The sequence below is a fragment of the Daucus carota genome, chromosome 9 (genome assembly GCF_001625215.2).
Source record: "Daucus carota subsp. sativus chromosome 9, DH1 v3.0, whole genome shotgun sequence".
Classification (NCBI taxonomy): domain Eukaryota; kingdom Viridiplantae; phylum Streptophyta; class Magnoliopsida; order Apiales; family Apiaceae; genus Daucus; species Daucus carota.
The window spans coordinates 28,243,233-28,268,369 of NC_030389.2; the positions used below are offsets into that span (position 1 = coordinate 28,243,233).

The 25,137-nt window shown below is 33.3% G+C and overlaps 2 protein-coding genes and 1 pseudogene across 2 annotated transcripts; 2 read left to right on the plus strand and 1 right to left on the minus strand.

Moving 5' to 3' along the window:
• Window positions 1–249: 249 nt before the first annotated feature.
• Window positions 250–2,340, minus strand: LOC135149551 (uncharacterized; annotated as a pseudogene).
• Window positions 2,341–2,948: 608 nt separating this feature from the next.
• Window positions 2,949–5,017, plus strand: LOC135149552 (protein FAR1-RELATED SEQUENCE 5-like). Its single transcript, XM_064085295.1, has 5 exons — window positions 2,949–3,393; window positions 3,546–3,780; window positions 3,916–4,139; window positions 4,347–4,813; window positions 4,895–5,017. Exons 1-5 carry the CDS (start codon window positions 2,949–2,951, stop codon window positions 5,015–5,017), a joined length of 1,494 nt encoding a protein of 497 aa, XP_063941365.1.
• Window positions 5,018–9,826: 4,809 nt separating this feature from the next.
• LOC135149553 (AT-hook motif nuclear-localized protein 15-like) lies at window positions 9,827–10,369 on the plus strand. The gene has a single exon (XM_064085296.1). It carries the CDS (start codon window positions 9,827–9,829, stop codon window positions 10,367–10,369), a length of 543 nt encoding a protein of 180 aa, XP_063941366.1.
• Window positions 10,370–25,137: the final 14,768 nt, after the last annotated feature.

Consider the following 25,137-nt stretch of genomic DNA (forward strand, 5'->3'; position numbering starts at 1 on the left):
TAAATCCCTTTAGAAAAATAATTTTTTTTTCTGATTATATGGTTATCGAACACAATTCTTTCTTTTCCCCCGTCTATTATTTATTTATAATAATACTCACTTTTCACTATTTAGAAATACTATTTAATAGCTGTAATAAATAATTTTGCCAACAAAGTGTTGGTGTGGTGTTGGAGCTCTTGTCCCCCCTTGCCGGAGGTCCGGAGTTCCACTCAATCAACTAGCAAAATAATAATAATAATAATAATTTTAATGATAATTTATAATTGCTCTATTGAGTAAATGAAAGAAATAATCTAGAAGCATATGTGTCATTTCAATATATCTGGACATTGAGTTAACCATCAGTAGGAATGCAGGCTCAATATTCATAACATTATCCACTTTCTCATCAAAGAAAAGCCAATCATAAAAGAGTGCCAGTTTAACACTAGCCTCCACATATTTCTTCCTACAGCATTTCAATAACCAGCCAATGACAGCCCATCTAGGAATTATGTCCGATAATATAATTTCATTAGGTGGGTGATGTGAGCAACAGATAAATCTAACTATGTCAATAAGAAAAGTCTCCTTCTCTGCTGTGCAAAGAAACTTCTTTGCAAACCAGACCGGGTACCTTCTATGATTACCAAACTTGACATCACTAAGCAAAAACCGCAACTGTGACTCCATTACAGGTGTTATACGTAGCAAAAAGTACCTACTCGATGTCCTTACACGGTAAAGCTGAGAAATATCTCGAAACTCAGGAACTTTAAATTCAGTTGGGCTCAACATCAAGTCCTTCCATATGGCTCGAAACTCGGGTACGTGAACCAGTTCCTGTAAAAGCCTAACAAGATCCCTCCCTATCATCATACACAAACGAAACCGCTACCTCAAAAGTCTAACACAAAATTCAATCTCCATTTTTTTCAACAATTCAACCTTTAAATTACCCACGAGCCTACAATGATCTGCCAACAGCCTAAGAAATACATACAAAGCACTGGTCAAAACCAATGGTTCTTCTTCTAACAAACAATCCCATTAGGCGAAAAAAACACGAACTAACTCCGAATATAACCATAAATTCTTATCACTGAAATCCCCACCAACAATTTGCCTCAGGAGGGCCACCAACAAACCCTGAAATCACTGAAATAATTTTTCTATAATTTGATATTATTAAAAGTATTCAAAAATATTTTTATGGTCGTATCCAAATTCAAATCCAAATTTTGCATCTCTATTCGTAACCAACCTGGACTGGAAAAATACACAAAAATAAAAATTCGAACCTGATTGAAGTTGAATCTCGGATCAAATTCGGATATTACTTGAAAGTTAATTGTTTTTCTTAAATTGGATATGGATATATCCAAAATTCCAAATTCCAAATGAAACCCGAAAACAAAATTTAAATATATTAATATTTAATCATTATTTTTCAAATACACTAACATTTTCTATAAATAGGATTATAATAAATCATTAATACTTAAAATAAATCAATTAATAATTATTTTAGAAAAATTTACACGAATATCATGCATTGAATTATTATAATTGTCTCACTTATTTTTCGGCTAAGTGATCAATTTTTAATTGATGAACTTATAATATATTATAATATATAAGATTATGTATTCAATATAACTTGATCATGTATGAATATATATATTATAATGTATATTATATGATGGGTGAGGTTCAAATCAGAACTCATATTAAATTAGAACTTAGAACTCATATAGAATCATTAGATTAATGTTAAATCAACGGTGACGATCAAATACTGCATTTATTAGTTATTTAATATCTTTTTTAGTTGACTATAGATAATTTATGAATGCATTAAATGCAATAATTATATGTATTAAAATTTAATTATTACCTTCTAATCAAATTGCTTATTAAATGCAATGTTCTGCAGCATTATGACGTAGTAAATTTTATTTTCCTATAAAAATATTGCATTATAAAATCAGTTTCGATTATATTAATATATGTTCCGCAGCAGTATACGTAGTAATTTGTATTTTTCTACAATTTATAAAATCATTTTCTATTATATTAATATATGTTCCGCAGCAGTATGACGTAGTTATTTGTATTTTCCTACAAAAATATTGCATTGTAAAATCATTCTCTATTATATATATTAGTATATGTTCCGACGTAGTAATTTGTATTTAAGATCTGTATACAAATATTCTGCAGTAGTACAAGCCTACAAGTTATATGGTTGAATTATATAATTTTAGAAAGTTTACATTAATTATGGATTAATTATTATCATTTAATGAAAGTTCTAAGGTTCTAAAATTAAGAGGTTCTATGTGGAACCTGACCCATGATATGATATATTATTAAACTTATATATACTGTGAGGGCGAGGTTCAAATTAGAACCAATATTATAATTAGAACTTAGGACCACTATTAACCATTAGATTGTAGTGGAATAGATGGTTATGATTTAATATACTATTAATTAAAAAAACAATATACCTTTCATATACATAAATGAAATACGTATAGTATATTAGAGTATTTATTAATTAGATATTAGTTGCTAAAAATACATCAATTTGTAACTGATCAAATTTTGCCAAATCAATAGTAATAAAACACTTTCATCGATAGAACAAAACTAAGCTACTACTCTCGATTTTCTCTCAGTTTCACAATACTACTGGTTTTACAAATTATGGAGAATTTTGAACCCAGCATGGAGTCTACTCATGTCGATTCAGGTACTACTACACATTTACACTATATTGGTGTTGTTTTGTACAAGAATTTTGTTCACACGTTTCCATGTGCTGCAACAGACGTGTGCTGCATACATATGCTGAAATTATGATTAATTTTATGCACTTCCATACATGTAAGATCGTGATGTAATTTTTTTACTTTCAGGTGCGGCACATCATTCACCAATTATTGACAAACAATTCTCAAATGAATGGAAATATACTTGAGGAGCCAATCCATTTTGAAGCGTTAGAATATACGTCCCCTGGTGGTCGTGAGTATTTTACACCCAAATGCGATGAAAAGTATAAGCCACATGTAGATAGGGCTTTTCCCACTGTTGATGCTGCATATGAGTTCTACCGAGAATATGGACGTTTATGTGGATTTGATGTGCGCAAGAGTTCTGCCAAACATGCTCCTGATGGTACACTCATTCGCAAGTACATAGAATGTAGTTGGGCTGGTACGTATGACAAAAATAAGCAAACAACATCTGAAGTTGTTGCTGAGAAGCCCATTAAACGTCGAAGGACAAGTTCACGTAGGTGTGATTGTAATGCTATGATCAAAGTAAAATATGCCGGTCTCAGTGGTTATGTTGTATCATATTTCGTTGAGGATCACAATCACGCATTAGCTTCCGCCTCCGGTAAACAGTTCTTGAGATGTAGTAGGAAATTGAATTTCTGTCATCAGAACTTGATTTCTGACTTTTCTCGGGAAAATATTGGTCCAGTTAGAACTTATAATATAATAAAAGAATGGCTGGTTCGTATGAGAATGTATGTGCTACATCCACAGATTTTAAAAATTTTAAGCGCGACATGAGGGCTCGTATCGGTCCACATGATGCAGACATGATACTTGACAAGTTTAGTGGGAAATATGTGACGTCAAAAAAAACATTTTATTATGAGTATAAACAAGACAATGATGGTCACTTAACTGGTCTTTTTTGGGCTGATGCTATTGGTAAACGTAACTATAGCATATTTGGAGATACTCTGTCCTTTGATCCAACCTATCGTACAAACAAGTAGGTGAAAATTTTGTTTAGTAATTTTTCTAGTTGTCAAAATTTATGTTTTATGTGCATGTGTGCTGCAGTAGGACCCCATATAATCTATGTCATACACCATTGCCTGATCAAATTTGTATGTTTTTTTTCCAGATATTGCATGCTATTTATTCCTTTTATAGGTGTTGATAATCACTGGAGCAATGTGACATTTGCTGCTGCACTGGTTGAGAAAGAAGATCATACCAACATTAAGTGGGCGTTGGATGCTTTTACCAAATGCATGGATCATATTCCTCCATGCGTCATAACAGATCAATGCCTTGGAATAAATAAGGTTGTTTCGCTGGTTTGGCCCGAAACCATACATCGTTATTGTATGTGGCACATTATGAATAAATTGTTTAGCAAGGTAGTTTCATATATAAAATTTTGATTTTTATTCACTCAATAAATATTGATTAGTGCACTAATATTTTCTAAATTTTCTAAGATTCGTCCATCCTTAGCTTCTGATATAATTTTCATGGCTAAAATGAAGTCTTTAGTCTGGGCTGATCACTTATCACTTCAATAATTTGAAGATGGTTGGACGTCTGTTATTGATGAATACGATTTGGGTGATAATGACTGGCTTACTGATATGCATGTCATCCGCAAAGAATGGATCCCTGCTTATTTTAATAATGTTGCAATGGCTGGCTTGCTTAGAACAACGTCACGTTCAGGGAGCTCAAACTTCTACTTTAAACATTTTCACAAGAGTGGGGATACTTTGCTTGAGTTCTTCTCTAAATATGAAAGTGCAATTGAGAAACAACGTCATTTATTTGAAGATAACAACCAGCTCTCAATATCCGTTCCAATACCTGCCACCGAGTTGAAGATTGAAATAGATGCTGCAAAAATATATACACGTCAACTGTACTACCGAGTCAGGGAAGAAATAGAATCGGCGTGGTACCATACAAGCATTGATGAAGTTAGTCTTATTGAAGGCGTTAAACAATTTAAAATAAAAGATGCATTATTAAAGGGAAGATTGTTTGAGGTACGTTGTTTTTTTAAGTCAGTTAGTTTATGGAATTTTTTTATAAAACATGATGATATACAATTTTCTATATAATTTTAGGTTACTGTGAGACTTGCTGATCACGATGTGAATTGCGAGTGCAAATTCTATGTCCGGAGAGGTTACTTATGCAGACATGCGTTTGCAAGTTTGCATCAATGTGGTGTTTCTAAAATTCACTAGCTTTTATTAACACACGTTGGACAAAGAATGCCGAAAATCAACCCTCTGGTTTTGATAAGAGCGGTATGTAAGATGCGCACACATATCCAGGCGATGAAAGTTGACATGAAAGAATTAGTGACACACAAGGAAGCAACAATTGACAAGTTTGTCGGTCCACAACCTCATTCAGATGTTGTTGTACAGAATCCAAACACAAGTCGTAACAAAGGATGTGGCATATGAGGGCATATTGTTGGACATAATGCTTGGACATGTCCACTCCGAAAGAAATAAAGCATTATTGCCTGATTGTTAAGAAAAATGTGTTATTTTCAAGTCTTTTACCCAATTTAACTTCTAAAAGATATTTGTAGTTGTCATGGTTATTTCATTTATCGAATAAGTTTCTTGCAGCATATTATCTATTTTGCATTGCTGAAACTTTTTTAAAAGGGTGAAATGGTTGTGGAAGTTATGTTGGGCTCCCTCAGTTAATGAAAAATATCCATCTCCACCAACCCCAACTCCATCTCCATCTCCACCAACCCCAACTCCGCCTCCTTCACCTTCTCTTCCGCCATCACCTCCACCTCCATGTTGCCCACCCCCTCCATAACCACCACATCCATTATTTCTATCACCACTAAATCCACCCAACCTCCACCATCCCCTCCACCTTCACCACCGTCACCTCCAGCCTCACCTCCGTCGCCTGAAACCACAGCCTATACCATTGTCACTGTCACCCGGTTTCATTTTGTACTCGTTGTTTCACCAATTTCTAAAGTGATACTCACTAATTTATACAGCACAAATCACTAATATGCAAAGCGCAAATCACTAAAGTATATAGTAGAAAATCCCAACTGTGCAACAACTCGACAATAAAAATTGTTGATTATATATATATATATATATATATATATATATATATATATATATATATATATATATATGGTCAAGTTCGAGATAGAACCAAATTATTGTTAGAACTTAGAACTGGCTAAGAACCATTAGATCTAAGTATATTATATGGTTGAGATTGAAATTACATTTAATTCCGAAGTACTATATGCATTAAATATGTACATATTTATGACCATTAACTAAATGACTTACCTACCATAACTAGTTTTAGTTTTACTTATAATTATTATATATTGCTGCAGTATACTCTATTTTGTAAATAAATTATTTCCTATATGTTTTTAATTATATCATACTATTATTGAGGAACATATAAATTACAATATACCAATATATTCAATATATATTTTTTAATATATTTAAAAATATATAAGAAATATATCTTTTTATGTCATATATTCATTAAAACAAAAAAATAATATTGCAGTATATCATAAATTATACTCTTGCACTATTGTCGAACTAATACAAAAATAACATAACCATAGTATATACCATTGCAATATATGTAAATAACAGATAAAATAATAGATTCAATTCAGAAACACGATATAAGCCAAAATGAAATAATTAGTGAATTCATTATTTTATCTGTAACTTAAATATACTGCAATGGTATACCATAGTATATTTATGAATTGATTTGATATTTTTATCTATTACTTAGATATACTGCAATGGTATACTATAATTATATCATATGTAATATATTTCCTGAAATAGTGAGATATGATATATAATTTATTACCTAATATAATGTAAAATATAATGTGTGCTTTAATGAGGGAAGATATTAAATGATTTAATATAAATGCCATTTAGATCATAGCCATAGATTTTAAATAAATCTGACGGATGTCTACGGTCCTGAGTTCTAATTTTAGTATAGGTTCTGATTTGAACTCAACCCTATATATATATATATATAGAGTTAAGTTCTATGGAGTACACAAAAACATTGGAGTATTAGAGTACAAGTCTTAATTTTTTTTGTTTAATCATAAATAATATATTTGATTATACAAATTTATATACAATCTATCATTTATAAGTTGTCTTGCACATAATTGTCTATCAATCGTTAATATCTTTCAACTTTAACAAGTATTAACATTATTGTTCTGCTTATTAGTTATATTGCAGAACATAGAGTCCTGTAATTTATAAAAGTCATTATTCTACCTTAAATTACAATGTTTATGTTGTGTAGAACATAATGTGCATGTTATTAAATGTTTACGAATATTATTGAACAAAAAAATTGAAATTTAGATAAATAGATTACATTTTATCCAACTTTGTACTCCAATACTCCAATATTTTGTGTACTCCATAGAACTTTACTCTATATATATATATATATATATATATATATATATATATATATATATATATATATATATATATATATATATATATATATAGAGTTAAGTTCTATGGAGTTAAAAAAAATTGGAGTATTGGAGTACAAAGTTTGATAAAATGTAATCTAGTCATCTAAATATTTGACAACCTGCACATTATGTTCTGCAACATAAACATCGTGATCAAAATAAGCAGAACAATAATCTTAATACTTGTTGAAGTTGAAATATATTAATGATTAATTGACAATTATGTGCAACACAACTTATAAATGATAGATTATATCAAAATTTGGATAATCAAAGATATTATATAGGATCAAACTAAAAAATTATGATTTGTACTCCAATACTCCAATTATGTACTCCATAGAACTTAACTCTCTCTCTCTCTATATATATATATAAAACAGTGTTTAATGTAGTATAAACCCATGATTTTAGTAGTGTGGACTTACAGATATCTTTTATTACTGACCAACTTCCATATCCTGATGAACAACAATTTTGATCATCCTTTAGATACTGATGAGCTGCGCGCTTTTAGAGATGATGTCACTCATCAAATCTTGATCATCTTCCATATCAGGTCTTGACTATCATTGAATGAGTATTTTTAACCTGTATGTTGAATCCCATGGCGCTAATAGCACTTATAAAAATCAATCATGGAGTTCCTCGGCACCAGCATCATGAAAACTTTACTAGTGTATATTATGTTTTTAATAATATTTATAAAATTCATGAGATTTTGAATTAAGAATTTATTATTATACTTAATATTTTCATTAATCTCAGGGATGCAGAGGGCTCCATGCCCCCTAGACATGAAAAAATACTAGATAATATATAGTCATTTAATTGTTAATTTTTATGCATCATAGTTGGTACGAGTTTTGTTGTTTTGTTGCAAGAAACCCGTGTTCGACTCTTTCCAACATGTTTTTAATTTTCTTTTCTTGAGCATAATCTATGAGATTTTGATAGTTTATTTTTGAATTTTTTGGGATGGGCATCAAATATAATATTAATTTCTTTATTATTAGTTTTCTTTTCTTGAACGTAATCTACAAGATTTTGACAGAGTATACTTAAAATCTTTGTGGTGGGAATCAGATATATGATTGTCTCCAATACTTAAAAAAGTGCTTATTTCTTAAAGTAAAGAAGTTCATTAGAAGTGAGGAGTAAATTAAGACCTATAACTGTTTGGGAAAGAAGTAGAAATTCTGAAACAAAAGCTAGCAGCATTCTCAGCTTCTTTTAAGTGCTTGTGAGCTTTTTACACAAACGGGTCAAAAAAAGTAGAAGTCGGTTTTTTATCAAAAGAAGCCAGAAGCCATAGTCCAAACATGCACAATCACATAGTTTAAAAAAAGTGAATTTTGAGAAAAAAGATGGGTATTAAGTCATTAATTGAACATAATATGTGGTGTATGGTTGATCTTGGAAATATAAATTAGAAATATGTGAAGAAGAGTTGATTTTGGAAATATGAATTTACATTAAAAGTTGAAGTGGACAAGTATTTTGAAACAATTTTTTTTCTCTAAAGTGGACATGTATTTTGAAACGTAGGGAGTACTTGATTTTTAGGATGAGCATGAAATATGATTTTCTTCATTGTTATTTTTTTTCCCTTAAGTATAATCTATATATAAAATTTTGACAGAGCATACTTGAATTCATTGGGATGGGTATCAAATATACGATGTTCTCCATTATTATATTCTTTTCTCGAGCATTATCTACGAGATTTTAATGCAGTTTATTTGAATTCTTGGGGTGGGTATCAAATACACTATTTTCATCATTGTTATTTTTTTCTCGAGTATAATCTATGAGATTTTGACTGAGGATATTCAAATTCTTTAGGATATGCATCATATATACCGATACTTTAGTTCAACTCCACCGGATTTTGCATAAAATTAAAATAAGTTATAATAATCTATAAAAATTCATAAATTATTTACTACTCTCTCCGTCCCAACCAATTGTATATATTTGGTTGGGACACAGAGACCAAGAAAAATGTAAAAAAATGAGTAAAATTAGATGAAAAGTAGGTAAAGTGGTGGGATCCATATATTTTTAATAATAGATTTGTGATAATGAAAGAAAGTAGTGGGTGTAATAGTGTTATTATTATAGAATGGAGATAGCGGAAGAAATGAGTGGGTGTAATAGTGTTTTATATCATAAAAAGTTACTATTTTTGAAATGTATAGAAATAATGGGACATCCAAAAAGAAAACTGTATAGAAATGAGTTAGACGGAGGGAGTATGAATTTAGCATATATATATCTCTTCCATCAATCAATCAGTGGAAAGATTTTATGTATCAAAATAAAATCCAAAAGATTGTCCCTATGAATAAAATCAAATCACAGATATTTTATTGAATAAATGATATCTATTAATTGCTGGCCTCCGGGTGCAACATGCTATATATACTTATCTATTTTATTCTTCAGTTCTGCAGTAATAACATTTTCGCACTTATTTAGCAAAAAAATAAACATTTTCGCAGTCATGAGTAATTCAAGAAAATTTGATGGATCCCCGTCCGCACTTCTCCCGGAAGAAAATCACGAGGAACCCAAGTCCAAGGATACAAGCTCACCATCTGCAGCTCCAGGGAGACATGGAGGAGCCCCTCAATTTTCGTTCAATTCTGATGGGTCTTTAACGACCAACAGTGAGTCGATGAATGGCATCAACAAACCAGTCATTCTGGAAATCCCTAGTGGATTTGATGTCATAAGTTGTGTGGTGCAATTTGCACTGCATTTCGGGCTTTTTGTAACTGTGCTTACTGGCCATGGACTCATTTCTCATGTCGATGTTGCCTATTCACCCGGTGCAATCCGTCCGCTATGCAGTTCTACATGCTATCACATAATTTCATTTTCGGGGACTTACCGTGGTTCAAATGCTGCTTCTGGAAACATTATTAGTGTTTTCCATGTTCAATTTGTAGATGATAAGGGTAATGTTATGGGGGGACGAATTCTGTCTCACATGAAAGCAGCAAGTACTGTTACGCTTGTTCTTGCTGTTTCTAAAAACGCCTGATGTTTCAGTTCTATTTTCTCCAGTGTTGTTCTGCAATACAAGAGATTTGTTGGCTATGTACTCTGATAAACTATTTAGTTGAAATAAATCATTTTCAAATATTTTGTCCTGATATACCTGAAAACCTTCTCTCGTAAATTTACACTTCTCGAGTAGGCACCACTTTATTGTTTCAATGTATATGTTTATTTCATTTGCTGAACACACAGAAAATATTATTATAAATTATATAAATTCAATGAAATAAAATAAGAGAATAAGAATTAAGATATATCTGTGATTGTTTTGAGAATTACTTCTCATTATATAAATATGACAAATCAAAACAATACTGCAAAGTCAACACACTTGAAAGTATAAATTTATTGTGAAAATTTTATATTAAAATATGTTTGCGTTGTAGACCACATCTCTGACCTCTAATCTGATTTTGTTTTTCTTTACTCATTAACAATATTTTATCATAGTACATATTGAAACCAATGTGTAAAATACAGTTGCAATGTTATCACCTATTGAAATATTAAAGGCTAATATTACATGTACAAAATTGAGTAAAATGTTTGTACACATTGATATGGCATGGTTATATATCTGAAGTGTAGTAATTGGTGATAGTTGAGCAAACAAAGATAATTTATATTGATCCTTGTCTTGTGTAATGATCGACAAGGTTAATGTTAGGTTTAATGACATAATTTTGTACGAGGCAAACCAGATACAAAAAATTCCTACGGATACCTAAACCTAATATTAACACACAACTCGTCAAAACTAGCATTAACATAGACACTACTCTTATTATCTTAAATTCGGTATGAAATAAAATAAGAGAATAAGAATTAAGATATATCTTTTACAATCGTTTAAATAGATAACTTATCTTAAATTCGGTATGAACAAAAATAACATATCAACATAAATTTCATGTGTAATCTATAAAGAAAATAAATATATTGACATAATTTCATGTTTTAGAATTCTATCGATGTGAATGAATTATTTTTGATCTCCAATATTTAAATTTTTTGTTATTTTTCATTTTACTCGCACTTATAATAAAATTATATGATTACGAAATTTTTATACATTATTTAATGATTTGTATCTTATATTATTTATAAATTTGGAATTGAATGTGAAATCATTTATTAATTATTTTACATTTTTATATTTCGATTCTAAAACTTCGGTTATATTATATGTTAGTAATAATTTATAGAATTATTTTCATTAAGCTATTAATAGCAATTAATTTCATAAAAAATTTATAGTTTAAATTATTTTAGATGGAAAAATAGTCATTTATTATAAATAATATTTTAAATAAATACTGAACACTAATAGTTCAGTATAAATGTAAATAATATAAATTATCCAAAATTAAAATAAATATTAAAAAAGTAAAAATTCAAAAAACGCTAGTCCAAGTGATAGTTGAGTAAAAAAACAATCTTTATTATCGTACATTTGTGTAATAACCATACCTCTTATCATTAGGTTTAGTTATCACTTAATGTTAGGTTTAGTTGACAATGTAACAATGTAACATCGATTTATAAATTAATAGGTGTTTGTTAGGTATAGCCGACAATATAAATTCACAATATTGGTATAACAAATTAGTCTATTTCTTAATCCAGCTTCAACCGAGCTACATCTGGTGCGGGAACACGAAGCATTTCTAGACAATGATGATGTGGTAATTGGGATTACTACCTAAACCTGAGGTCACTCCTCAAAACCTCAAAACCAGGACTAATGTCACACTATTTTTTTTAATATTTCTTACATAATACTATTTTAAATTTATATTTAATCTATTAAAATGAAAGTTGATCTACAATAAGCACTATATTTTTTTAAAAATAGACGTTTAATGCTATATAGTATGGCTATAAGTTCACTAATTAAGATCCTAATTAAAAAAATTTAACAAATTCTTAAGAAAACTATCACAATATAATACCGTCAAAATATGAGATTTAAAATACTAATCACAATATATGTTTTGAAAATTATAATAACTTAAAATAATAACATAAGTAATTATAAAAAAAACAATAATTAACATTATATTTTCTATATTAAGGATGAATATTATAATTATTTAAATGGATAAACATAGAAAATTATCTAAAATTATGTATAAACAAAAATAAATTATTAACATAAACTTCATGTGTAATTTTATAAAATAATTAACATATTAACATAATATCATATTTCAAAATTTTATTAATGTGAATGAATAATCTTTTCTCTCGTGTTTTTTTACATATCGATAATATATTCTACAATTTATTTTACTCTCATTTATAATAAATATACAAAGATTAGCATGGTTTAAAATTTTTACACCGCTTACCATCAAGAAGCCAAAACTAGAGCTGAACAAAAAGAACGGACTCAAAAAGCCCGATAAAGCTTGGATATAAGAAACCCGTCTAAGACCGGCCTGCAAATTCTTACAAGACCCTAATTTTGCAATAAAAACCTGACCCGGCCTGACCCGAAAAATAATCTGGCCCAGCTTAGGTAAAAGCCCAGATAAAGCTCGGCAATCCGTCCACGTAAAAGCTTGTTTAGCCTAGACAAAAACCCGATGAATCTGCATATTTGCATATTGATTTGTATACCATAACGATCAAAATCAACTTAAAATGATGATGAGGACCTAAAGTACAACAAACAAAATATAAAAGTAGTTCTATAGAGCTAATTAGATTATGAAAATAACATAAACCCAAATTATCAGAAATCCACGAAACGCTGTTTGAATCTGAATAGCAAGCCCATTCTTTCCTAACAACCTTGAAATCTTTAGGATGAGCTCTAACTACAGTAGCAATAGCAGCGGTGAAAGCAGGATCACTACCATAAGCAAGCGATGGTGAATCTGAACCGTCCGAGTAAGTAAGAGATCTATGATATTGATTTCCTTTAAACCCCTTCCAAGCTGATGACACCAAATCACCATATGAGCTCCTCCATAGCTTCCATTTCTTGTCCTTTCCCCCACTTTTTTCCTCCACAAAACATAGTTAACTTATTAGCTACCTTCTAAAATTTAGTAAAAAAGAGATTTTTACGCAAGATTTGGACCTTAATCATCAACTTTTATACACAAGACATACAACATAAATAGTGTCAATGTAAAGACGGTTCTATGGGGAGAGATGATGAGAGAAAGAAAGGAGTTACGAGGAGGAAGACTGTATATAATTTGTTTTAGAGTGAAATGTATATAACTGGTTTATAAAAGAAAAGCCCACGTCAAAGCCTGGTTAGCTTGGGCTGGACTATCAAGCCTGTTGCAGTCCATCATATTCCATGATTTATCAGTCCTGGCCCGATTATTAAAAAGGCCTGGTCCGGTTAATCTAAAAGAAGGCTTGGCCTTCTTAAGGACCGGTCCTGGGCCTAGCAAGCCGGTCCTTTTGTTGGAAATAGAAGCAAACTGAAAACAAATCAAAATAAAAAATTAGATTATACAAACTTGGGACCCAACTTAACAGCATTACAAAATAGCCAATAAAAACCTCTAATCGTGGAGAAGCCCACAGAAGCAAAGATCCTGACTACTGCAAGAGTAACTAGAAGTAATGCCAAAAAAAAATTTATTTGTGAATCACCATCACATATCAGCTAAAATATTGACTTCATCAAGAATGGAAGCATCATCCACGTTAATAATCTTTGGGTACAAATCCGCCTCGTAAATTGCCATGAACCGTTGCTTCAGCAAAAGACCCATGTCTAAACTCCACAACTCAAATACCCTTCCGAAAGACTAAGCTATCACAAAAACCAAATAAGTAGCCACGCCTGATTCCGGCCCAACGAGTGTGATTTCTATTTCAAAGTTCTTGTCTTCCTTGTGCTCCTGCACAATGCTTGCATGATCAGGATGAACTCCAGCTTACAATGTTGAGTTCCTCCATTCTCAAAAGGGATCCAAATAATCGAATTTTAGGATGTAATGCTCCCAATTCTCAATAAAAGCTCTCTTACAACTTTTCATCATTGCGTGATATTTGTTAACCCTTTTATTTCAAATGTCCAAAGAACGACACAACATCCACAGAATTTTGCCTTTGCTATTTCTTATTACCTCACAAATATCAAAAATATTGCCGTCAGGGATAAGTTCATCAAAGAAACAACCATGAATGTTAATCTTGACCATTCCTCTTGGGCCGTTTGAACATAAATATAAGTATCAATTATATTCTTTATACATAAATTACATAGGGAAGATGATAAATCTCACCTTAATTAGGCTTGTGATTTTTCCAATATCCTCTCTTTTGAATGTCCTTCTTTTTCTCAAATTCCTAATTTTCTCTCTCTCTAAATTTTCTTCCCCAATTTCTCTCTCTAAACTTAGAGTTGTAAGTTAATTACTATTTACTAGCCTTTTTATAATACAAATTTTTATAAATTGCTTCCAAGGACAACTAGTTTTATTTATGTCCTAACATTTGTCCTTGATTGCAAAACTTGTATATTTGGTTAAATCCCTTTAGAAAAATAAAAATTATTTCTGATTATATGGTTATCGAACACAATTCTTTCTTTTCCCCCGTCTATTATTTATTTATAATAATACTCATTTTTCACTATTTAGTCATACTATTTAATAGCTGTAATAAATAATTTTGCCAACAAAGTGTTGGTATGGTGGTAGAGCTCTTGTCCCCCTTGCGGGAGGTCGGGAGTTCCACTCAATCAACTAGCAAAAAAAAAAAAAAATAATTTTAATGACAATTTATAATTGCTCTATTGAGTAAATGAAAGAAATAATTTCTGCTGTGCGACTATCTAAATACTTAGATTTGTCGCTACCGTTATTAGTTTTGAAATAATCCAATTAGCTACTCTCTTTCTCTCTCTCTATATATATATAATTGTGCATCTCGTAATGTCATAAATAATAATAATAAAATTATTATCGCCTGCACTTTTTATTTCCTCGTCACGGTACTGTTATAAATAATATCTAAATAATTTATTAAATATTTCTTGCGTCGCTATAACTTTAATCAAAGAGTAATAATGTTAATTTAATTATTACTCAAGCCAATTAAACAATAAAGTTATTAAATTATAATTATAAGTATTTTATAATTTGGGGTTGTTACATCTCCCTGTAGGCAGCAAATGCACCCTCTATCAAGGTAGTTACTAATTTGACGTTAATACTCGAAGTAGAAATAATAGCTTGAGAAATATCCTTTCTTTTGTTCATAAAACAACAATACTGCTCACAATGATATTGTGCTTTAAAGGATTTAATATCAACGGTCTCATTTAACAAAAAAAGAAAATATCAACTGATCAGATATGTTGAGTATACAACAACGAAAGCAAAACCCAAAAGCGAATAAACAAGAACAAGAAAAATAAACGACAATCACACAAGACAAAGATTTTACGTGGTTTGGAAAATCCTACTCCACAAGCCACACTAATTTTATTGATCTCTCACAATTTTTTTGTGTTGTGATTTTACAATTACTTGGGAGTATTTATAAGAGAAGAAATTGGCCTAACCGAAATAGGAGTCTAACTTTGAAATATCTAACTCTAATAGGAGTCCAAATATTTCTAACCAAATCCTATTCCGAATCTGACTCCACCAACCCAACAATCTCCCACTTGGAGTCTGACCTCATCTTCACTTCACTTCACTTGTAAATCTAGTAAAATCCACTACTTCAATCAATAACTCAAAATAGTGCGGCGCCTTCTCATCAATCAATTCTGAAGGCCAGTTGAAGCTATGCAAAGCTTCAACTTTTCACTGGTAACCACCTTAGTCAACATATCTGCAGGATTCTTTGAACCAAGGATTTTCTTCAAGGACAAAGTACCATTGCTAATCAACTCTCTTGTAAAGTGATATCTCAGCTGAATATGCTTCGTCCTAGCATGAAACACAGGATTCTTCGCAAGATGTATAGCACTCTGACTATCGCTATATAAAGCACTGTCCGCCTGTTTCTTGCCCAACTCCTCAAGAAAATTCTTCAACCAAATCATCTCCTTGCTTGCTTCAGAGATAGCCATATATTCAGCTTCCGTGGTTGAAAGAGCAACACTCTTTTGAAGTCAAGACATCCAACTAACTGTTGTGCCACCCAAAGTGAAAATATATCCCGTAGTACTCTTTCTTGTATCCAAACATCCACCCAAATCTGCATCAGAGAATCCTTCCAAGATAACATCTTCCTTTTTGTAACATAATGCAATCTTGGATGTGCCTTTCAAGTAGCGCAACAACCACTTGACTGCTTCCCAATGCTCTTTCCCTGGATTAGACATGAACCTGCTAACAACTCCCACTGCATGAGCAATGTCTGGCCTTGTACACACCATAGCATACATTAAACTGCCAACTGCAGACGCATATGTAACTTTAGCCATATATTCCTTGTCTTCATCCGTTTTAGGTGACTGCTTCTTTGTAAGATTAAAGTGAGCCGCCAACAGTGTACTTCTGGTCTTCGCATCCTGGATACTGAATTTCTCCAACAATTTTCCGATGTACTTCTCCTGGGATAATTTTAATGTACCTTCAGATCTATCCCTCATGATGCTCATACCAAGTATCTGTTTTGCTGCACCCATATCTTTCATCTCAAACTCCTCAGACATCTATCTCTTTAGCTTGTTGATTTCCCTCATGTTTGAGCCTGCTATTAACATGTCATCAACATAAAAGAACAATATGATATATGATGAGTCAAACCGTTTAAAGTAAAAACAATGATCCATTGCACTCCTTGTGTACCCATTCCTCATCATAAAGTTGTCAAACTTCAAGTACCATTGTCGTGGTGCTTGCTTCAAACCATACAAGCTTTTTATAAGCTTGCAAACAAGGTTTTCTTTCCCAGCTATCTGAAAACCCTCTGGCTGTACCATGTAGATGTCTTCATCAAGATCACCATGTAAGAACGCGGTTTTAACATCCAGTTGCTCTAGATGTAAGTCCTCAGCGGCCACAATACTCAACACAATTCTGATAGTAGTCATCTTAACAACCGGAGAAAATATATCAGTATAGTCAATACTCTTTTTCTGTTGATACCCCTTGACTACTAATCTTGCTTTGCACCTCTTGCTGCCATCAGGTTCATCTTTGATCCTGAACACCCACTTATTCTGTAAAGCCTTCTTCCCTGCTGGTAATTCTGTTAAAGACCAAGTATCATTCTTCTCAAGAGAATTCATCTCTTCTTCCATGGCTGATTTCCACTTAACTGAATCATCCACCTGAACTGCCTCTGAATAACACTGAGGCTCTCCATCCTCGGTCAATAACATATAATATGCTGAAGGTGAAAATCTTTGTGGTGGCCTCACAGTTCTGCTAGATCTTCTTACCTCAGCCTCTGGAGTAACTGGAACATTATCAGAACTCCCACTATTTCTTGCAAGATCTTCTTCTGTAATATCATCAAGCACCGCCTTCTCTTTTTCAGGTTGTTCCTTTGTAAATTCAGAATCAACTGCAAGCTTATCCTTATATATTGCATTCTCGTTAAAAGTAACATCTCTACTTCTAACAACTTTCTTCATTTGTTCATCCCAGAAACGATAACCCATATCATCTGAGCCATAACCAATGAAGATACACTTTTTCGCTTTCGGATCAAGCTTGTCTCTGTTTGAATCTTTAACACGCACGTAAGAAACACACCCAAAAACTCGCAAGTGTGAAAAATTTACCTCCTTTCCCTGCCACTCTTCTTCAGGAATCTTGAACCCCAAAGGAACTGAAGGTCCCCTATTTATGAGATACGTTGCCGTGCTCACTGCATCTGCCCAAAACATCTTTGGCAACCCTGCATGTAATCTCATACTCTTGGCCCTCTCATTCAAGGTTCTATTCATGCGTTCCGCAACTCCATTCTGTTGTGGTGTCTCTGGAATAGTTTTAATCATTCTAATCCCATATTCTGTGCAATAGCTTTTAAACTCTTCACTACTATACTCACCACCATTATCTGAAATCAAACTCTTAATCTTCAAACCAGTCTGATTTTCAACTTCAGTCTTCCACTTCATGAAAGTAACAAACACATCTGATTTATTTTTCAGAAAATAAACCCATACCTTTCTAATGGAATCATCAATGAAAGTGACATAGTAGCGAGATCCTCCTAGTGCGCAGCTGTTGTTGGACCATATACATCCGTATGAATCAGCTCTAACTTATCCGTCTTGGGTGTCCTCCCTGATTTTGCAAAAGTAACCCGTTTCTGTTTTCCAAGAACACATGGCTCGCAGAAACCAACTTCCACATTCTTCAGCTCTGGAATCTTCCCCTGAGAAGCTAACAACTTCATGCCCTTTTCACTCATATGTCCAAGCCTTTGGTGCCACAAAGCCGAAGAACCAATCTCATCTGCAACTGAATTTACTTCACAGCTAGATTGTTCAACTATATACAACGTCCCCTTTTTCTCTCCACGAGCAACAACAAGATTCCCCTTTATAACCTTCCATTGTCCGTCTCCGAAAGTAACTCGATACCCTTCCTTGTCTAACTGACCCACAGATAACAACATCTTCTTCAGTCCAGGAATATACCTTACATATTTCAACATCCAATCAGTTCCTAAAGAGGTTTTGAGATTAATATCTCCCATGCCCACAATATCCAAAGTCTCATCATCAGCAAGACAGACTTTACCAAAATTTTCAGCTCTGAAATTTAACATCAAATCCTTGCAAGGGGTAGCATGGAATGATGCACCAGAATCCATAACCCATGATTCAACAGAACATTCAACACAGCAAATCAACGCATAGTCATTCACCACTTCTTCAACTATATTAGCCGAATCATCCTCTTTCTTCTTACCTTTAGGAGCTGCGGTAGCTGTACACTGATTTCTGAAGTGACCCTTCTTTTGAGAATTCCAACAAACAATATCCTTGTGATCTTTGGATTGTCCTCTCTTTTGTGACTTCGATCTGTGACGCCCCTGATTCTGCCCCCTTCTGGTCTTTCTGCCTCTACCCTCAGCACTCAACAAGGAACCTGACGACTCTCCTGAGTTTCTCCTACGAATATCTTCTCCAAGAATCGAATCTCGAACTCCATCAAAAGTCATCTTACCACTCCTTGATGAATTGAAAATTGCAGTGACAAATCCTGACCAAGTATCCGGTAAAGAGGATACCAACAATAAGGCTTGTACTTCATCATCGAATTTAATATCTACAGATGTTAGTCTTGATAGGATAGAATTAAATTCGTTAACATGATCAGCAACACAATCACCTTCATTCAATATCGTGGCAAATAACAAGCGAATCAGATATACCTTATTTGACGCAGACGGCTTCTCATACATGTTTGATAATGCTTTGATGAATCCATGAGTTGTCGTTTCTTTGACGATATTGTAAGCAACGTTCTTCGCCAAAGACAATCGGACAACACCCAGAGCCTGCCTGTCCAATAACTTCCATGCTGTCTCATCCATTGAAGCTGGCTTCTTCTCTTCTAACGGTTCATGTAGCTTTTTCAGATATAGATAATCTTCTATCTGCATCTTCCAGAACCCGAAATCTCTTCCATCAAATTTGTCGATCTTTATTTTCCCATCTTCTGCCATCGCTCCCACTCGCCTGAAAACCTGGCTCTGATACCAGTTGTTGAGTATACAACAACGAAAGCAAAACCCAAAAGCGAATAAACAAGAACAAGAAAAATAAACGACAATCACACAAAATAAAGATTTTACGTGGTTCGGAAAATCCTGCTCCACAAGCCACACTAATTTTATTGATCTCTCACAATTTTTTGTTGTTGTGATTTTACAATTACATGGGAGTATTTATAAGAGAAGAAATTGGCCTAACCAAAATAGGAGTCTAACTTTGAAATATCTAACTCTAATAGGAGTCCAAATATTTCTAACCAAATCCTATTCCGAATCTGACTCCACAAACCCAACACAGATATTGATATAGGAAATGGTATAAGAAAGTGATGGTTGGCAGGTAGCTTCCTTACCGGAAAGAAGTTTGTTTTATATGCAGCCCAGAAAAATATACTCCCTCCGTCCCCTTTTACATGTCCATTTTGCTTTTCGAGGAGTCAAATTGACCAATTTTTGACTAAGCATTAAAAATTATCTACTCATTATTTCTAAAATCTGAAAGTTGCATATTAAAATAAATTACATATAATTTGTAATGGTATAATTTTTGTTGTTTTTCTCAATTATCTAATACATGTAAAGTTCAATCAAAATATAGTCAATTTGACTGGTCAAAAGTCAAAATGGACATGTAAAAGGGGACGGAGGGAGTAACTGTCATCATTGCCAAGTAACTACCAAGAACAATACCAGTGGTAAAAATCTCAGCAAGCTTCCAGCTATCAGGCAGAGGAGATGGTTTCACCCTGTCCTTCGAAATTGTCATGATAGTACCTGGTATGAAAATCTACTAATTAGCCGAAAGCAAGAATTTCATCATTAGAGTAAATCTTTACAGATTTTACAAATTACAATGAAGGATTTGGGGATAGTAGAAAAAGATGGAGAATAAATATCAAATTTATAGGAACTGAATGGAGGGGTGACAAAAGATCATATTACTTACCCTTAAAATAAAACAGTTTTATTCCATTGGCACCAAAGTCCATTCCTTTCGATGAAACAGAGCATTGAGTTTTGAAACTATTATTCCAACAACTTGCTATACAAAGTAAAATTCAGGTTAACCATTTTATTCATCACCATCAATTTTTAGTACAATACACAAAATGATTGTCACAATGAATAAATAGATGAAATTAATTAAAACTCAATAAATTATAATTGTTAACCCAATCAACCGCTTTGCATTCCGTTGTGAGATGACTTTAACTTGGACAAATTAAGATCTTGAAATTAATATGTATCAAGAAATTTTGCTTGCACATAAATAACCTTTGGAGGAAACTACAACACATAAACACAAAGAGATTATACAGAATCAATAAATAACAAATAACAATTAGATGTGTGATGTGCATATTAAACTGAGCGTAGTATGAATTGAGTGAATTCAATATAATTAAAAACCATATGCCAGGACATTCGCGAAATAGATGGTTGCCTTGTGGGTTTGATGCAGATTGTTACAGAGACCACTTCATCTGTCTGTAGTTGCATTTGTAGTACTTGGAGGAGTAATCATAGCTTCTCCGTATGGCATTCCAGTGTTGCGACCAACTGGATGAATGTACCATGTGTACACTGTTGAGCTTGTTTCGGTTGATAGGCAATGAGTAGTTGGAATATACGGCATTTGTAGTATGATAAGAACAAACCATATGTTCCGATAAATGAAACTTGTGAAATGTATGGAATAGTTGAAAATGCTTGAAACAGCAGAGGTGCCACCTGCATTCAGAATGAACTCACAAAGATTAGCCAATTATTCTCAATTAAGCTATGCTGCCATTTGTGTAAGTTTATTAGTAAGATATCAGTTGTGTGTATATGACTGTGATGTAAATTCAAAGTAGTTTAACATGATTAGGAGCATTAACAATATTTGAAATTATGCAGGGGCCTTACCCTGCCCTTGGGACTTCTCTTCATTATTTCAAGAACCCTTTCAAAAGCTGAAGAATGTGGAATAAGGTTTCTGCGAGCCATGTGTTCTTGGAAAACAGAAACGGGTTACTTTTGCAAAATCAGGGAGGACACCCAAGGCGGATAAGTTAGAGCTGATTCATACGGATGTATATGGTCCAACAACAGCTGCGCACTAGGAGGATCTCGCTACTATGTCACTTTCATTGATGATTCCACTAGAAAGGTATGGGTTTATTTTCTGAAAAATAAATCAGATGTGTTTGTTACTTTCAAGAAGTGGAAGACTGAAGTTGAAAATCAGACTAGTTTGAAGATTAAGAGTTTGATTTCAGATAATGGTGGTGAGTATAGTAGTGAAGAGTTTAAAAGCTATTGCACAGAATATGGGATTAGAATGATTAAAACTATTCCAGAGACACCACAACAGAATGGAGTTGCGGAACGCATGAATAGAACCTTGAATGAGAGGGCCAAGAGTATGAGATTACATGCAGGGTTGCCAAAGATGTTTTGGGCAGATGCAGTGAGCACGGCAACGTATCTCATAAATAGGGGACCTTCAGTTCCTTTGGGGTTCAAGATTCCTGAAGAAGAGTGGCAGGGAAAGGAGGTAAATTTTTCACACTTGCGAGTTTTTGGGTGTGTTTCTTACGTGCGTGTTCAAGATTCAGACAGAGACAAGCTTGATCCGAAAGCGAAAAAGTGTATCTTCATTGGTTATGGCTCAGATGATATGGGTTATCGTTTCTGGGATGAACAAATGAAGAAAGTTGTTAGAAGTAGAGATGTTACTTTTAACGAGAATGCAATATATAAGGATAAGCTTGCAGTTGATTCTGAATTTACAAAGGAACAACCTGAAAAAGAGAAGGCGGTGCTTGATGATATTACAGAAGAAGATCTTGCAAGAAATAGTGGGAGTTCTGATAATGTTCCAGTTACTCCAGAGGCTGAGGTAAGAAGATCTAGCAGAACTGTGAGGCCACCACAAAGATTTTCACCTTCAGCATATTATATGTTATTGACCGAGGATGGAGAGCCTCAGTGTTATTCAGAGGCAGTTCAGGTGGATGATTCAGTTAAGTGGAAATCAGCCATGGAAGAAGAGATGAATTCTCTTGAGAAGAATGATACTTGGTCTTTAACAGAATTACCAGCAGGGAAGAAGGCTTTACAGAATAAGTGGGTGTTCAGGATCAAAGATGAACCTGATGGCAGCAAGAGGTGCAAAGCAAGATTAGTAGTCAAGGGGTATCAACAGAAAAAGAGTATTGACTATACTGATATATTTTCTCCGGTTGTTAAGATGACTACTATCAGAATTGTGTTGAGTACTGTGGCCGCTGAGGACTTACATCTAGAGCAACTGGATGTTAAAACCGCGTTCTTACATGGTGATCTTGATGAAGACATCTACATGGTACAGCCAGAGGGTTTTCAGATAGCTGGGAAAGAAAACCTTGTTTGCAAGCTTATAAAAAGCTTGTATGGTTTGAAGCAAGCACCACGACAATGGTACTTGAAGTTTGACAACTTTATGATGAGGAATGGGTACACAAGGAGTGCAATGGATCATTGTTTTTACTTTAAACGGTTTGACTCATCGTATATCATATTGTTCTTTTATGTTGATGACATGTTAATAGCAGGCTCAAACATGAGGGAAATCAACAAGCTAAAGAGATAGATGTCTGAGGAGTTTGAGATGAAAGATATGGGTGCAGCAAAACAGATACTTGGTATGAGCATCATGAGGGATAGATCTGAAGGTACATTAAAATTATCCCAGGAGAAGTACATCGGAAAATTGTTGGAGAAATTCAGTATCCAGGATGCGAAGACCAGAAGTACACTGTTGGCGGCTCACTTTAATCTTACAAAGAAGCAGTCACCTAAAACGGATGAAGACAAGGAATATATGGCTAAAGTTACATATGCGTCTGCAGTTGGCAGTTTAATGTATGCTATGGTGTGTACAAGGCCAGACATTGCTCATGCAGTGGGAGTTGTTAGCAGGTTCATGTCTAATCCAGGGAAAGAGCATTGGGAAGCAGTCAAGTGGTTGTTGCGCTACTTGAAAGGCACATCCAAGATTGCATTATGTTACAAAAAGAAAGATGTTATCTTGGAAGGATTCTCTGATGCAGATTTGGGTGGATGTTTGGATACAAGAAAGAGTACTACGGGATATATTTTCACTTTGGGTGGCACAGCAGTTAGTTGGATGTCTTGACTTCAAAAGAGTGTTGCTCTTTCAACCACGGAAGCTGAATATATGGCTATCTCTGAAGCAAGCAAGGAGATGATTTGGTTGAAGAATTTTCTTGAGGAGTTGGGCAAGAAACAGGCGGACAGTGCTTTATATAGCGATAGTCAGAGTGCTATTCATCTTGCGAAGAATCCTGTGTTTCATGCTAGGACGAAGAATATTCAACTGAGATATCACTTTACAAGAGAGTTGATTAGAAATGGTACTTTGTCCTTGAAGAAAATCCTTGGTTCAAAGAATCCTGCAGATATGTTGACTAAGGTGGTTACCAATGAAAAGTTGAAGCTTTGCATAGCTTCAACTGGCCTTCAGAATTGATTGATGAGAAGGCGCCGCACTATTTTGAGTTATTAATTGAAGTAGTGGATTTTACTAGATTTACAAGTGAAGTGAAGTGAAGATGAGGTCAGACTCCAAGTGGGAGATTGTTGGGTTGGTGGAGTCAGATTCGGAATAGGATTTGGTTAGAAATATTTGGACTCCTATTAGAGTTAGATATTTCAAAGTTAGACTCCTATTTCGGTTAGGCCAATTTCTTCTCTTATAAATACTCCCATGTAATTGTAAAATCACAACACAAAAAAATTGTGAGAGATCAATAAAATTAGTGTGGCTTGTGGAGTAGGATTTTCCGAACCACGTAAAATCTTTGTCTTGTGTGATTGTCGTTTATTTTTCTTGTTCTTGTTTATTCGCTTTTGGGTTTTGCTTTCGTTGTTGTATACTCAACATATCTGATCAGTTGATATTTTCTTTTTTTGTTAAATGAGACCGTTGATATTAAATCCTTTAAAGCACAATATCATTGTGAGCAGTATTGTTGTTTTATGAACAAAGGAAAGGATATTTCTCAAGCTATTATTTCTACTTCGAGTATTAACGTCAAA